General features: G+C 74.1%; 1 protein-coding gene across 7 annotated transcripts in view; it reads left to right on the forward strand.

The window, feature by feature from the left end:
* The first annotated feature begins 424 nt into the window (after positions 1-424).
* The window catches only part of DNMT3A (DNA methyltransferase 3 alpha), a 46,673-nt gene continuing 31,140 nt past the window's right edge, over positions 425-15,957 (forward strand). For 4 of the 7 annotated variants that reach the window (XM_080584194.1, XM_080584197.1, XM_080584196.1 and 1 more), the window contains exons 1-3: positions 425-559; positions 8,104-8,332; positions 13,840-13,944. In XM_080584194.1, the coding sequence (XP_080440320.1) occupies positions 8,264-8,332; positions 13,840-13,944 (174 nt within the window). In that variant the 5' untranslated portion in view covers positions 425-559; positions 8,104-8,263. Of the gene's footprint in view, positions 560-4,898; positions 5,169-8,103; positions 8,333-13,068; positions 13,109-13,839; positions 13,945-15,957 lie in introns of those variants that run through there. The other 3 variants (XM_080584195.1, XM_080584198.1, XM_080584189.1) reach the window with 3 other exon arrangements.

A 15,957-nucleotide genomic window follows, 5' to 3' on the forward strand; every position in this document is an offset into this window, starting at 1 on the left:
GTCCAGCACGGCTTGGCACGCCTTGGCCTGTCCTGGCTTGGCACCGCACACCATGCAGTGCCTTGACCCAGTCCGGGCCAACCCGGCACGGCTCGGCCTGGCTTGGCACTGCACCAAGCGCACGGCACTTGACTAAGCTCGGCTTGGCCCAGCACGGTCTGGCTCAGCACGGCTCGGCTCGGCGCATCTTGGCACGGCGCAGCACGGCCGGATCACGCGCCGGCACGGCTCAGCCGGGCGCTACCCCGCGCTGTCCCGGCGGGGCCCTGCCGTGCCGAGCCGTGCCGTGCCGAGCCGTGCCGAGCCGTGCCGTGCCGTGCCGTGCCGAGCCGCGCCGAGCCGTGCCGAGCCGTAGCGGCGGCGGAGGGCGCTAGGACCGCGCGGCGGGCGGCGGGCGGGCGGCTCGGTGCTGCAGTGGAGGCGGCGGCGCTGCGGGAGGAGGCCTCGCCGGGCAGCGCAGCGGCGGCTCGGGGCGGCTCGGCGCGGCTCGGCGCGGCTCGGCACGGCTCGGCACGGCTCGGCACGGCTCGGCACGGCGCGCCGGGCCCGCACGGCCCAGGTAACGGCCCCGCGGCGGCGCGCGCCCGGCTTCCCCGACGCCCCCCCCCCCCGCCCGTAGCCCCCCCTCCCGGGACGGGCACCCCCCCGGTTCCCCCCCCCCGGTTCCCCCCCCCCCCCGTTGGCACGGCTCGGCACGGCTCGGCCCGCGCGGTGCCCCCAGCCCCGTGCTCTCCCCCCCCCCCCCTCCCGCTGCCGGCGGCGGGGCCGGGCGGGCGCGGAGGAAAAGCAGGAAAAGATGGCAGCGGCCGCCCGGCCCCCCCCCCCGGGCCCCCCCTCTCCCCCGGTGCCCCCCCCCGGCCCCCCCCGGGCCCGTCCCCGCCCCGCCGGGCCCCGCCGCGTCCTTGAGCGCCCGGGCGGGCGGCTGAAGGGCAGCGCCGGGCCGCCCCCGGCCCCGCTCCCGAGCACGGCTCGGCACGGCTCGGCACGGCGGCGGGGCCCCCCCGACCCCCCCGTGTCGGTGGTTTTTGTTTGTTTGGTTGGTTTTTTCCCTCCTCCTCCTCCGTTCCCCCCCCCCCCCCCGCCCCGTTCGCCCCGTCCCGGGAGCATCGCCCCGAGTGGGGGAGCACGGCCCGGAGGGGAGGGGGACGGGGCGGGGGGTGGGGGACAGGGACGGGGGGTGGGGGTAGGGGACGGGGGGTGGGGTACAGGGTATGGGATAGGGGTAGGGGTAGGGGTAGGGGTAGGGGTAGGAAGTGGGGGATAGGGGTACGGGATGGGGATGGGGGATAGGGGTTGGGAATGGGGGACAGGGGGTAGGGATGGGGGATAGGGGTAGGGAATGGAGATAGGGGTAGGGGATGGGGGACGGGGGATGGGGAAGGGGGACAGGGGATGCCCAGGCTGGAGCAGGGGCTGCGGGCAGGCCGGGAGCTGGGGCTGCTGCTGCCTGCGCCCCGTGCACGCTGTGCGTCCTGCCTGCGCCCTGCCTGTGCCCTGTGCGCCCTGCCTGTGCTCTGCCTGCACCCTGCCTGCGCCCCGTGCACCCTGCCTGCACCCTGCCTACAGCCTCTGCGCCCTGCCTGCACCCTGTGCATCCTGCCTGCGCCCTGCCTGCACCCTGTGCTCCCGGTGCTCTCTGCCTGTCCCCCTCCTGCCTGCCCCCTGCCCCCTGCCCATCCCCTGCCTGCCCCCCAGCCCCTGCCTTCCCCCCGCACCCCCTCACTGCCCGCCTGCCCCCTGCCCCCCCCCGTGCGGCCCCGCAGCCCCCAGGCCCGGCAGAGTTCAGCCGGGTGCTTGGTGCCCGCGGAAAGTTTCTCTTAGAGGAAAAAAAAAAAACACACAAAAATAAACCCAAAAACCAAACCCACGCGAACTAAAAAAGCAACCGCAGAGCGCCCCGGGGCTGCAAGCAGGAGGGGGCCGGGAGCAGCCGGGCCAGGGCCCAGCAGGCGCCCAGGTGCCCGGCCCCTCCGCGGGCACGGCTCAGCTCCGCGCTCCCTTTCCCCTCCTCTCTCTTTCTTTTTCCTCTCTTTTTGGGTGTTTGTGCGTGCGAACCTGTGGGCAAATGAAATTTTCCTCTTCGCTCAGTTCCTCTTTCTTTATTTCTTCCCTTTGTGTGACGTAGACGGTGTCACCACGGGATTGGTGCTCGGTGCTGGCAGGGCTGCACGGCGTGCGGGGTGGCAGGAGCCAGCGGTGCCGCGACCGCCCGGCCCCGTGGGGCGAGCGGCGGGGGGCCTGGGCCGGACCCCCCCCAGCACCCGTCCCCGGGCCGCGGGCGGGCAGGAGAGCGGCCGGTGTGACACCAGGCGGCGGCTCCCGGCAGCTCCCGCGCGTGCAGTGGCCTTTTCGTGCTGAGTCAGCTCGAAACTTCCTAGCAGGAGCCTCTTTTCGCAAAATGAAGTGCCCGCAGACATCTCGAGGAAATAAGGGATGCCTGGGCGCTTCCCCGGCTGCCGGAGCGCGCTGTGAGCGCAGGGGCGTTCGGGAGAGCCCCCCGGGTCAGTGGGTGCGGGGTGGCCCCCGCCTCGCCGTCTGGAGGAGCCACGAGGATGCCGGGGCTCTGAGAAGCCTCCGCGGCCGCCCCTTCGCCCCCGCCTGCCCCGGGCGCGGTGCCGGCCCCAGCCGTCGCGGGCGGCCGCTCGGGGACCTCCAGGTGCTGGGTCTCGTGCGGGTATTTTTAGGACGTGCATCTGCATCCCTGCCCGTGCCGGCCCACGCGCTCTGCCCGCGCCCTGCTGCCCGCGGTGCTGCAGGAGGCCGGACCCGCCGGCACCAGCAGCAAGTGCCGGAGCTGGGTGGCAGGGTGGGCACGCGCCCGGTGCACACGCGTGTGCCAGGTGCCCCCCTGCCCTGCCCCGTGGCGGCTCCGTGGGTACAGAGATGCCGTCCCCTCTGCTTCGGTGCACGGACCTGCTGTTCCTTGACGCCAGGGGCTGGTCTTCGCCAGTGCCACCCGCACAGCGCGAGGACAGGAGACCTTGGGGCGCGCTGGGCCAGCTCCTGCACCGCAGGGCACGGGAAGCGCCGCTCCTGCTGGGCTCGTTCTGCGGCTCGCCACCCTTCCCAGTTACAGACTCGTGCCCAGTCCCCAGGTCCCATCACCCGGCTCCGGCTCCCAGCCCCTGCTCTGGTGTCTGCTCTGTGTCCCTCTGCCCGGCAGAGGCTTTCGGCGCTGCCCGTCGCTTTCTGCCCACAAAGGCACTTGCTCACTGTAATCAAATCATCTCTCAGCCATTTTTTTCCAATAAGCCAAACCCATCGAGCTCTCCGGCCGTGAGGCATTTTCTTACTCGTGAGCCTGGCCGTGGCCCCGTCCTGGCCCCCTCCAGGTTTTCACCGTCCCGTCTGCAGGAGGGGAGCGGGGCCAGAGCCGTGTCCTGGCGCTGGTGTCCCCAGTACATGACAGTCCCATGGGCAGTTTCGTCTGGATCCCGCCTTTGCCAGCGTCGAAGCTTTGCAGGATCCGGCCCTGTTTAGGCCTGCAACTTGTGTTTTAGTTTGCTTGCAGCGCGGCTTTGCAGTGCACGGCAGTGCTCCGCTCCCCAGGGAGCAGCGCAGCGTAGTGCTGGGCAGTGCATCGCTCCCCAGGGCACAGTTACGTGCGCTGCAGCACAGTGCAGTGCCTCACTGCCAGGTGTGCAGCGCAGCGCAGTGCATTGCTCCCTGGGGTGCTGGACTGCTCCCCAGGGTGCGGCATGGGGCAGCACGGTGCTTCCCTCCCCGGGGTGCAGCTCAGGGCAGTGCGTTGCTCCCCAGGGTGCACCGCCTCCCCCCTCAGGGTGCGGTGCGGCACAGCGCGGGGCAGTGCAGCGTGCCCCAGGGTGCAGCGCATCACTCCTGGGGTGCAGCTCAGGGCAGTGCGTTGCTCCCAGGGGTGCAGCTCAGGACAGTGCAGCGCTCCCTGGGGTGCAGTGCAGCGTGTTGCAGCGTGGAGCAGTGCATCACTCCCTAGGGTGCAGCTGAGGGCAGTGCATTCCTCGCTGGGTTGCGGTGCAGCGTGTTGCAGCGTGGAGCAGTGCCTCGCTGCTGGGGTGCAGCTCAGGGCAGAGCATCGCTCCCTGGGGTGCAGCGCCGCGTGTTGCAGCGGGGGGCACCGCGTTGCTCCCCGGGGCGCGGCGGGGGGCCGGTTTGCTGGTGCCACCCTCCCTCCACCCCTGCCGCGTTTTGGGGAGCAGAGGGGCTGCCGCCTCGTGCTATGGAAGCCCCTCGCGGGCGGTTCCTGGAGGCCGCCCCACACGTCGCGGCCGTGGCCGGTTCCCCTGCCCGACACGAGCCCCGCGGAGCGGCGCGGGCGGATATTTAGCCCGTAAGTTCGCATTACGGGGGGGCGCGGGGGCCGCGCGCGGGCGAGGTCAGCGCCGTGCCCACGACGGCGGTTTCGCCGCAGCCGTCTGTCGGAGCCGGTGGCACGGGAGACGCCGTCGCCGCTCGCCCCTCGGCTCCGCGCGGCGCCGCTTGCTTTCGGCCGGGGTCTGTCCCCGGTTCCCCCCGGCGCGGGGGGGGGGGGGGGGGGGCCGCGGGAGCCCCCCCGCCGTGAGTCAGGGGTGCCGAGCGGCGGGGGGCGGCGGAGGGGGGGCGCGGGTGACTCACGGCCGCGGCTCCCGTCCCTCTGAGTCAGCCCCGAACTTCTTCCCCGGTGCCGGGGAGGGGGGGGAGGAGCGGTGACTCAAGGCGGCGACGATAATAATAATCCGCTGCGGCACTTGTCGCGGGGAAGGGGCTCGGACGGGGCCCCCCGCGCGTCCCCGGCGAGCCCGGCGGGTGTCGCTGCGGCGGGGGCGCCGCGGGGGGCGGCGCGGCCGGGTCACGTTAGGACAGGGCGCACCGGGGCGCGTCCCGGCGGGGCCGGGGGGGGGGGGCGCGCGGCTCGGGGCGGGGGGAGCCGGGGAGGCGCCTCCGGCTCGCGGCGTCTGGGGCCGGCGGGAGCCGAGCGGCCCGGCCGCCGTCGCCTAAAATGGCTGTTGGGCTCCCGCGGGCCGCCGCCGGGAGCTGCGGCGTCCCCAAATAAAGGCGGGCGCGGGTGCGGGCGCGGGTGCCGGCGGCGCGCATCACCGCAGGTAACCTACTTCCACCGCCTCTGCCGCCGCCGAGCGTGACTCCTCCGTGCGGGAGCGGCGCGGGCCGGGGCGAGCGGTTCCCCCGCTCGCCGCCGTCACCGGTGTCAGGTCAGCCCCGGCGATAAATAGGGAGGGAGGCAGGAGGGAGGGCGGCGAGTCCCTCCCCGCGCCTCGGCGGCGAGCGCGGGCAGCCCCGGCCGGCTGCGAGCAGCGGGGCCGCGGCCCCCCCCCGCACCCCCCCCCCCGGCCCCGCACCAGCCGAGGGGATGCCCCGCGGGGTCCCCCCCGCAGCCGGCGGTGCGGGAGCGCGGTGACGGCGGCGGTGGCCGTGGCCTAGCGCGGGGACGACGCGGCCCCGGCCCGCGGGTAAGAGCGGGGACGGCGGCGGGGACCCGGCGGTGGGGCTGGGGGGGGGGGGGGCTGGGGGGGGGCCCGGTGCCGCCGGCTTCTCCCCGGCTTTGTTCCGCGTCCCCCCCGCCCTGCGGGTGCCGGGGGTTTTGTACGCAGCCCAACTATTTTTAGTGCGCTCGGAGACCATGTTTGCTGGAAGCGAATCAAAGCCTGCGAGCTGGAGATTTTTCCGCGCGAGGCTGCGCACGGCGCGGGCTGCGGGCACGGGGGTGCCCGAGCCGGGGGGCTGCGGGGGGCTGCGGGGGGCTGCGGGGGTCCTGCCCCCCCCGGGTGGGCTGGTGGGGATGGGGGGGACGGGATGGGGGGGCTGGAGGGGGACCGAGATGGTTTTGGGGGATGTGGGGACGGCGTCCGCAGCGGCGCTGCAGGCGGGGACCCGCGGGGAGCGGGGGACGCCGGGGACATCGGGGACACCAGCAGCCTGCGGTGCCTGCGGGCCCCGTGGGCATGGGGGGTGCAGCCCGGGGGGGACGGGGAGCCCCTGCTCCGGAGCTGCGTGGGACGCGGCCGGGTGTCCCCAGGTGTTCCCCGGCAGCACGTGGCCTCCCGTGCCCGCGGACGTGGCTTCGCCCGGGCACCGCGCAGCGGGGAGCGGGGCTGGGGGCAGCGGGGGCACGGGCAGGGATGGGGGCACCGCCAGCCCTGGGATGGCGAGGGGGGATGTGAGGTGCCGTGCCGTGCCAAAATGTGTGCCGTGCCGTGCCGTGCCGGGCAGCGTGCCGTGCCGTGGTGCCAGCAATGTGGCAGCCCCGGGACAGGCACCTGGGGCGGTGACACGGGGGTGCGCGGCGCTGCCCGGTGCCAGCCCCGGCCCCTCACCAAGGGGCACCAGCCCCAAGGTCGGGGTCCCCCCGAGCCGCAGGGAGGGGAGCGGCGGGGCTGCGAGCGCAGGGCCAGCTCCAAGGAGCTTGGCAGAGACCAGGCGTGGGCAGAGCCTGTGCTGCAGGGGGCTCGTGGGGACACTGCCCCAGGGACGGGGACAGGGACAGGGACACAGGGACGGGGCTTTCCCGTGGAGGTTCCCTGACAGGTGGCAAAGGAGGGGCCGGGGGAAGCCCTGCAGGCTGTGTGCAGGCGGCGGGGGACACAGCATGCACCCCCATCCTGCGCCCCCATCCTACACCCCCATCCTGCACCCCCAGACCCCATCCTGCACCCCACACCCTATCCTGCGCCCGCACCCCGCACCCCCACCCCGCAGCCCTGCCCCACAGCCCCATCCCGCACCCCCAGCCTGCCTCCCACCCTCCCCACCCGCGTCCCAGCCCCAGGCACGAGGGGCCGGGGGGCTGAAAACGGGGGGCTGGAGACAGCCGAGCCTTGTCCGAGCCGCCCCCCACCCCCGCCGGCCCCGCTGCCCCCAGCCCAGCACCCCGCGCTCGGGGGTGCCGCCGCCGGGCCGGGGGGAGGCTGCGGCAGCGGCGGGGCCCCCGCTCCCCCCCGCAGGCAGCCCCGCGCCGCAGGCAGCCGCGGGGACGGGAGGAACGTGCCGGGGTTTGAGTTTCTGTTCCTAGAAGCAGCGGCCCTGCCCGCCCGGCAGCCCCCCACCCTGCCGGCTGGGAACGAGCTGCGGCTGGAAAGCTCTAGAAACAAATTGCAGCTCCGGTGCCAAAGGCAACAGCAGCCTCGGCCATGGCTAATGCAGGCAGCGTTTTCCATAGCAACAGGTGCTGGGGCTGACGCCTCCGCCGCAGCCCCGCGGGGCCCTGCCTGCGCCTGCACCCCGCTCCCTGCACCCCACAGCCCGCGCCGTGCACCCCGCGCCCCGCGCCCCGCACCCCATTCTGTGCATCCCACACCCCGCACCGCTCACTGTGCACCCTGCACCCCGCACCAGGCGCTGTGCAGCCTCCTCCCCGTGCTGTGCACCCTGCATCCCGCAGCCTGCACCCCCCACCCCGCACTGTGCACCCCGCACCATGCACTGTGCACCCTGCAGCCTGCACCCCACGCTGTGCCCTGCGTGCCCTGCACCCCGCGCTGCATCCTGCGCTGTGCACCCTGCTCTGTGTGCCCTGCAGCTCCTGTGTGCGCCCTGCTCTCTGTGCCATGCACCCCGCACTGCACCCCGCACTGTGCACCCCATGCTGCGTGTCCTGTGCCACTCGTGGTGCACCCTGACCTGTGCTGCACACTGTGCACCCCCATCCCACGCTGTGCACCCCCATCCCACGCTGTGCACCCCCTTCCCACGCTGTGCACCCCCATCCCACGCTGTGTATCCCACATCCCACACTGTGCCCCCATCCTACACTGCACCCCCATCCCTCACTCTGCACCCCCACCCCACACCGTGCCCCCACCCCACACCGTGCCCCCACCCCACGCTGCACCCATCCCACACACTGCACCCTCCCCACACCGCACCACACACCCCGCAGCGCACACCCTGTGCTGCGCGAGGCAGATCCCATGCCACATGCCCCACACCACGCGCCCTGCGCCGCGCTCCATGCGCCCCGGTGGGGCCGCGGCTCCGCCGCCTGCCGGGGGCGACGCCGGGGGGCACGGCCCAGCCCGGCTGAGTCAAGGTTGCGGCGTGTTAATAATTGCTGGGGGCTGGGGCACGGCGGGCGGGCGGGGGGCGCGGGGCTGGCGCTCCCCCCTCACCCCGTCCCTCTGTTCCCCGCAGGGCAGGAGGATCCCGGCAGGCGCAGGGGCTGGGCGACGGCTCCCGGACCCCTCGGCGGCGCAGAGCCGGAGCGCGGCGGCGGCGGCGGCGGGGCCTCTCCTGGTGCTGAAGCGGCGAAGCTCCCCGGTGCCCGCCCGGCCCCCGCCCTCCGCGCCCCACCATGCCGTCCAGCGGCGCCCTCGATGCCAGCAGCCCCGTGCCGGACCGCGAGGCGCTCGACACGCACAAGGTACGGCCCCGGCACCGCGCGGCACGGGGACAGGGGTGGGGGTCTCCTGGCACCACGGCCACCCCGTCCCTGCGGGAGCCAGGCTGTGGGGGGACCCCTCCAGCCGCGCTCCCCCCCCCCCGTGCTGCTGCAGCCTGGGGAGCGCGGAGCTGGGCGGCACAGGGGGGTGCGAGACTGAGCCGCGGCGGGGATTAGCGGGGATTGAGCTATTTCTGGCAGCGGGGAGGGGAGGGGGGCGACAGGCAGGCTGCTCCCGCCCTGCCGGGGGTGCGGGCGTCCCCCGCTTTGGGGCATCCCCTGCTCTGGGGTCGTGGCAGTGGAGTGGGAGGGGGCACGGGGCGTGGGGCGGTGGGAAGGGCACGCGATGGGGCAGAAAGGGGGGCGTTTGGGGACAGGAGGGGACGACGCACGTGTGCTCAGGGCTCGCCGGGGTGGGGAGAGCAGCCAAGGGGCAGAGGATGGGGTCATGCGTGGCAAGCGCAGGGACGTCGCCAGCTCCCTGCTGCCGGCCAGGATGAGCTGCAGGTGGCCCCTGCCATGGGCCAGGCTGACTGCCCTGCCACCACGGGGGGCTGAGGCTGTCCCTGTCCCCGTGCGACACGCAGAGCCCCCAGCCACGGTGCCAGACCCGGCTGGGGCTCCCCATGCTGGCACTGCCGGGCTGGGCAGTGGGTGGGAGGTGTTCGCCCGCCTGCCGCGGGGTTTAACCCAGCTCCGTCCCCACGCTCCACCCCGTGAGCTATGCGGGGCGAAGCCGTGCTGCAGCCAGGCGGCACGTGGTGCGCGGCTGCGCTCCCGTCACTGCGCCGTGCAGGGGGCTCCCGGCCCCATGTGGAGGTCCCGACCCCAGTACGTGCCCCTGCTGCTGCCGGAGGGTGCCTCAGCCCCCAGGGAAGCTCTGCGCCCATCCCAAATCACCCGGTGCTCTGCCACGGTGCTGTTCCACCACCGGGATGGAGTGGGGCCGAGCAGTGGCTGCCAGAGCAGGCAAGGGGCTGGGCAGGGGCCGCAGGTGCCGCACGGATGTAGGGGTTGTGCTGGGTTTGGGGGTGCCCAGGGACGGTCCCCAGCCAGACCCAGGCGTTGTGGCAGCTCTGGCCGTGGCCTCGGTGCTCCTCTGTGTCCCCGCAGCACAAGGGCCAGCCCGAAGCTGGGTGGCTGCTCCCTTCGCGGCAAAGGCATCGCTCTTCCTCTGGGAAGCAGCAGCGTCCCCGGGGCGCTGGGGACACGGCCTGCCCCGGTCACGGCGTGGGGACCGGGGCAGCTGGCCAGCTGGACGCCGGCCTGCCGCAGGCAGTGCGGGGTTGGGGTCATCTGAGTTCCTCCGGGCTCCCTCGGCCGTGGTGGCTGCGCGGTGCCTGCCGCTCGGGCAGGAAGGTGCCCCCACCGCGCCGGTCCCCTCGCCGTGTCGGTCCCCTCGCCGTGCACCCGCTGCAGCCGTCGTTCCCAGCCGCCGGACGGGGCGACCCGTGTGTCCACTTGGAAAGCGTCCAGCGCGTTATTGGCACAGCTGGGCGTCGGGGATGGATAATGGGGGAGATCGAGCGCTTTCTGCTCCTGTGGGAGGTCGCGGGGTGTGAAGCCGGAGCGGGGCCGCGCGTTCCACGCAGGTGACCGGCACCAGGAGCCGCAGCGGGGAGCTGGCGCCGTGGGGCTGGGGAGGAGGCGAGCGTGGGGCCGACGGCTGGGGGGTGCTGCCTGCGGCACGGGGGCGGGTTGGGGTCTCCATCCCCTGCCGGGCTGCAGCACGGTGCTCACTGGCCCGTGCCATGCCAGGGACAGCTCACATGCCCGCAGCCGTCCCCGTCCTTCAGGCCAGCAGCTCACCCCGCGGGACCCCGGTGGGGTGACAGCGCTGTGCTGGGGCTCTGCCTCGCCAGCTGGGGTCCCTGCGAGCCCCCGGGCTGGACGTGACCGCGCCGGGCTGAGCTGTCCCAGCCTGACCCCGCCGGGATGCGGCACCACAGGCGGGGAGGTCACCTCTGCAGGAGGGACGCGCGCTGCCATGGCGCCAGGCCGTGCCGGTGCCATCGGCGCCGTGCCAGCGAGGCTTAGCCGGGGGCTTCCTGCGCCCCCGCTCCCCTGCCCTGCCAGGCTGCTGCCCCCCCGCCGCTGCCAGCCCCGCTGCAGCCGGGAGCTGGGACCCGGCGGCGCTGCAGCGGCAGCACTGCGTCATGCAGCAGCTCTCCCCTCGGAGGTGGTTTCCCTCCGGGTTGTTGCTTGGCAGCGGCGGAGGAGCGCTGCGCCGCGCTGCGGGGACGCGCCAGGCTCTTCAGCGAGCCCCGGGGAGATGAGGAGCGGGGTGATTTATGGGGAGATGACTCAGCTCCGAGCGGGCTGGAGGCAGCGAGGGGCTGCAGCGTCAGGCGGTGGGGGCGCAGCCCCCGGCTCTTTTTGCCAGCCCTCCTTGCTCTGGGGCTGCATCCCTGCGCCTCCTTTCCCTGCCTGGCTTTTCGGGGCGCAGGCGCTGCCCTGGGGGTCCCTGCAGCGCCCTGGTGCTGTGCCAGACCCTGTGCCCCCAGCCCAGCAGTGCAGGGATGGCGCCGAGCCCCACGGTGGGGCTGCCCCACGCTTACGGGGCCAGGCAGAGAGTGGTGGGGCCGGCTTGTGGGGTGCACGTGGGGGCTCTCCCTGGGGTGGATCCCCACCACCCCTCGCTGCAGCATCCCTTGAGCCAGCGTGCAGCAGCGCTGGGAGCGGGGTGAGCCCTGGATGAGGCCCAGGCTGAGCGCTGAGGCTGGGGGGCTGCCCCGTGGTGCTGGGGGGCCCTGCGCATCCCACCTCCAGCCGCAGGACCTGGCCACTGCTTTCCCCAGCAGGTCGCTGCGCCCAGCACCGCCTCGCCGGGCAGGCATCGCAGCCACGGGGCTGCTCCGTGGTGCCTAGGCTGGGGGCACTGCAGAGACCCCTCCCCGCAGGACACAGCAGCACCCCCCGGGGGGGAGAGGGCACTGCCTGGGGGCCCTGCGAACTGCACCCACCCTGCTCCCTCCTGCGCGTGGCTCCGGCACAGCCTGGGGCTCGCTTTGGGGATTGCAACGAAGCCTCAGCGCCGCCGCCGCTGCCCCGGGGGCCGCGCACCCCCAGCAGCCCCGGGAGCCTCCCGCAGCTCGCTGTGCACCCTGATCCCGCGCCGCAGCAGGGCTGGCCGGCCGGCACGGCCCGTGTGCCAGCAGCGCGCCTGACACCCCGCTGTACATTTCCCTTACATCCAGCATAAACACGGCCGCGGCCCGGCTCCCAGAGCCCGGCCAAAGTCAGCACGTGGGCGCGGAGCGGCTGCCCGGAGGGACGGGTTTCGTGGGGCTCGCCGTGCCCGCGGCCTTCCCGCTGCCGGGAGCACGTGCAGTGCTGGGCGAGCGGGCCCCCACGTGCCAGCACCGGGGTGAGCGGCCCCACGTCTGCAGCGCAGGTCCCCGAACGCTCGCGGTGCCGGGAGCTGCTCGTTCCCACCGGGGGGCCGGCCAGAAATCGGCCTGACTGCCGGGATGGGCGCCCACCGCTCCGGGACCGCCACGGCCCCGCTCTCCAGGAACGGAGATGCGTGCCCGGGGGCGGCTCCAGCTGGGACAAAGTGCAGCGCCGCGTGGTTTGGCAAGGCGCGCTCCCGCGGCCGCGGCAGGGGGGGCTGAGCTCCGCTCCCCCCCGCCACGGTCTCCCCGGCACGCTCCTCCCTGGCGCAGGCGTTGCACGGGGCCAGAGACGTGGGGAATGAGTGCCTGCAAGGAGCTGGCTCTCCCCAGTCCCCCGTCCTCTCCTGGGGACCCTGTGGCCCCCGAGGCTGGAGCTGGCCCGGCTGGGAGCGCTGGGAGCCCTGTGTGCGCCTGTGCTTGTGCCAGCACCAGGTCCCACGCTGACCCCAATCAGTGTGGGGCTGGCACAGACCAGGGAGAGATCCCAAGGGCACGTTTGGTGTTTGGGGCCAGCATGGCACAGACGTGACCGATGCCAGCGCCGCAGCCGTGGCGTGCTGGTACCGTGGTGGAAGGAGAGGGGCTTAAGGGGGAGCAGAAGCCCATGGGGAGCTCGCGGCGCCTCTGCAGACCCCGTTCGGATCCTGTGCCGGGACTGTGCTCAAACCGCGCTCCTGACGTCGTCCTTGGACCCGTCCCAAAACCTCCCGATCGGGGCCGCGTGGAGCTCCGAGCCCCGGGCAGGAGCCCCCCGGGTGCTGAGGAGCCGTGCCGCGGCCCCTGCCCACTCTGCCCTGGCTTCCCGGCTGTGGTGCGGGGCCAGGGCAGGGCCGAGGCCAGGCAGGCTCCTTGCACACCCGCCCCAGGTGCTGTGCAGGGCTGGCGGGGATCTCCAGGGATCCTAGATGGGCTTCACAGCCTCCGAGCCCCTGGCCTCGCCGTGCTGGAGCCAGCCACGGTGCTCCGAGCCCTCTCTCCGTGCCCGGTTTGGGTCCGTGCAGGGGACGTGGGCCTGCAGGGGGGTGGCTCAGAGCAGGGAGCTGCTTCTGGACACCGGCCCTGGGGCACGGCACATGCCCCCCGCAGGCTGGGCCCCGCTGGGCAGCCCCGCTCGGCCCGTGCTGGGTGCCACCGGCAGTGCCGCGGGCACCAAACGCAGTGCCCGTGACGCGGGCAGCCCCCGGGCAGGAATGCGGCCGGGGCCGGGCGAGTGCAGCTGGATGTCGGAGCTGTCTGGCTGCCAGCTCCCATCCCCTCCCCGGCCTCTCCCTCGCCGCCCCCCCGCCGGCCTCTCCGCCTTCCCCGCTCCCCCCTCCGCGGCCTCTTCCTGCCTTGGCCGCGGCCGAGATCTTCTGGGGCTCAGGTGAAACGCTCCCCGCCGCCGCGGGACGCGCCGGGCCCCACGCAGCCCAGGCCCCCGCCGCCGCCGCCGCCTCGGCCTCTCCGGGCACGGGCACGTCCCCGGCCGTGCCGCGGTGCTGGGCGCGGGCAGACGGTTCCTTTCCCGGGGCCAAGCCCAGAGGGGACCAGGGAAGGGGCCCCCAGAGCTCTGCGGGTGGTGGGGAAGAGCAGGCGGCTGCCTGCGTGCTGGCTCCTGCGGCCCGCCCGTGTCCCGGGGGCCGTGGGGTCCACACAGCCCTGAGTGGGGTGCGGGGGGTGCAGGAGCCCCCAGCCCCACATGTGCAGGGCTCCGGCAGGTTGTGGGGGCTGGCGCGTCCCCCCGAAGTGGCGGCACTGCAGGCCGCACGGGAGGAGCGCTGCAGCCCCGCTGCGTTGCCAGGCCGAGGTGCCCGGCCCCACGGCGGTGCGCCCAGCCCCATGGCGAGGGCTGGCCCCAGGCCCTGGAAGAGGTCCTGCTCGCCCTTCGAGCCCCCCAAGGGCGTGGGGAGTCGTGGCGGGTCCCGGCCTGGCCCCCTAGGAGGAGCCGGGCTCATGCAAGCGAAGCAGGGCCAGCGCAAGGTGCCCTGCATGCCGTTGGCACCCATGGGTGCCAGCGAGCCCAGCGCCAAGCAGGAATGGAGCCGTGACCAGGCACCCGGTCTGTGCAGCCCCAGGGCCGGCGGCGTAACCGTCCTCTCTGTCTCCGGCTCGCAGGGGGAAGAGGAGCCCGAGGAGAACCAGAGCAAGGAGGAGAAGCAGGATCCGGGGACGCCCATGAGGAAAGCCGGGCGGCCCGGGCGGAAGCGCAAGCATGCCCAGGTGAGCGCGCGGGGGCGAGGCGGGGGCAGCGGGCGGCCCTCCCGTGGGCGTCCCGCACCGGGCGAGCTGCTCTGGCCCGGGACTACGGCTCCCGACGTGCCGCGGGCCGGCCCGCCTCCCTGCGCCAGCCGCGTGCCTCCGGCCGGGAGGAAAGTCCGAGAGCGGCGCAGCGGCGGGAGGGAAGTGTGTCCCCCCCCGGCAGAGCCCTCCCCGCCGCAGCCCCAGCGCCTCCCCCTCCCCGCGGCCCCCGGCCAGCTCCTCCTGCCCTGGCAGCGCTCGGGGTTCGGCACCGCTTTGGTCGAGGCCCCGCTGTGCACTTGCTCCCCGTGTGGGGGGCTGGCAGCCCCGCTCCCCCCCGCCAGCTCCCGCCGAGCCCCTGGGGCTCGCTCCAGCAGCTGCAATAACAAGGGGAATGTGGCTGCGCGGAGCCCAGCTCCCTGCTGGCTTCCCCAGCTCCCACGGCGTGGGCGATGCCCGCTGCCACGGCCCCGCACGCCCCAGCCCTGCTGCAGCCCCTGTCCAGGTGCCTGCATCTCACGGGTGCGGGGCTCAGTGAGCTCCAAGCTGAGCAGCGCTGCTGGGCAGGATCGTGCCGTGCTGCGTGCCGAAGTGCTGCACCCAGCCGTGCCGGGCAGGGCTGTCCCCACGTCCCTGCCCGTGCCGTCCCTGCGCTCCTGCCCAGGCAGGCAGTGGAAATGGCTGCCCCCGGGGAGCGGCCTCGCGGCGCTGCTTGCGCAGGGGAAGGCACAGGGCAGCGCCGCGGGGCTCGCCGTGGGGTGGTGCTGCAGGGGTGGAGGGGCCCAGGCAGCAGCAGGCCCTGGCAGGGCGCCGGGTTTGGGCACCCTGTTCCAGCAGCACGCGAGGTGGCGGCTCTGTCCTCACGAGCGGTGGCACGGGGACACGTGGGCACGTGGCGTGCCGGTGGGCACGGCTGCGGAGCGCGCGGTGGCAGAGCCGGTGCTGGGGTGGGAAGGGACCGGCAGAGCTGTGCCAGTCGCCAGGTACCCTGGCACCGTGGTTCAATGCCTGGGGCAGGGGCCGGCGTTCCCCTGGGTGCCACAACCCCACCGGGAAGGCACACGGACCCCCTGGGCGTGGGGCTGGCGGTGAGGGGCACCGGGGAGCCGCCGCTGCCGTCGCAGAGTGCACGCATGGCCGCGGTGGGGTGCGGTGGCATCGTCCGTGCCCCGGGGCACCAGCAGGGCCGGGTGCCCAGCCTGCGTGGGCAGCGCCCCGTCCCTGTCCCCGCACCCCCACGGGAGGTGGGGGGGGACAGAGCTCCTGCCGGGCCACCCGTGGCTGGAAGCCAGCAGTCTTATGGGGAGCACGTGGAGACAAGCAGGGACGGGGAGCGTTTGCTGCTGAACAAACTTTCTGCAAAGGTTTGCGGCTGTGAAAAGTTTTTGTTCTGTGCTCGGACACGTCCAAAGTCTCAGTGGGGCCGTGGAGGCCTCGCCTGGTGGGACTGTGTGTGGGGCAGGCGCGGTGCGAGGGGGAGCAGTGGGGCGCGGGCCGGGCCGGAGCGCCGGCTATAAATACAGCGGGTGGGAGGTGAGCGCGGGGAGGGCGGGGAGCTGTTGCGGTGGAAGAACAATACTGGCACGGGGACAAGTGGGGAGAAGCCGTCCAGGAACAGGCCGAGCCTGGAAACCGGCAGGGTTCTGACCCTTGGAGGGGGCGACCCTCGGAGAGCCGCGGGACGAGAGGTCCGCGCATCCAGCCTGGGGTGCATCGGTGGCAGCGGCAGTGCCGTGACGCCGGGCACCTCCCGGTGCCCGGTGCTGGGGGCTGGAGGTGGCACGAGCCGGCAGCGGCCCCGGCTCCGAGGGGGGTCCCCAGGCACCCGCACGCCGTGCCCGCTCCGTGCACCGCGCGGCCAGCGGCTCTGCTGCAGTGAGCGGAGCTGGCAGAGCCCTGCGGCCCCGTGGCTGCCCGGGCAGTGCCAGGAGAGCGCCGCTGTGCTTGGGAAAGCCCCGGCCGGGTGTGGGTTGCTATAAATATCCTCCCAGCTGG

Source organism: Anser brachyrhynchus (genome assembly GCF_964034855.1).
Source record: "Anser brachyrhynchus genome assembly, chromosome: 3".
Classification (NCBI taxonomy): Eukaryota; Metazoa; Chordata; class Aves; order Anseriformes; family Anatidae; genus Anser; species Anser brachyrhynchus.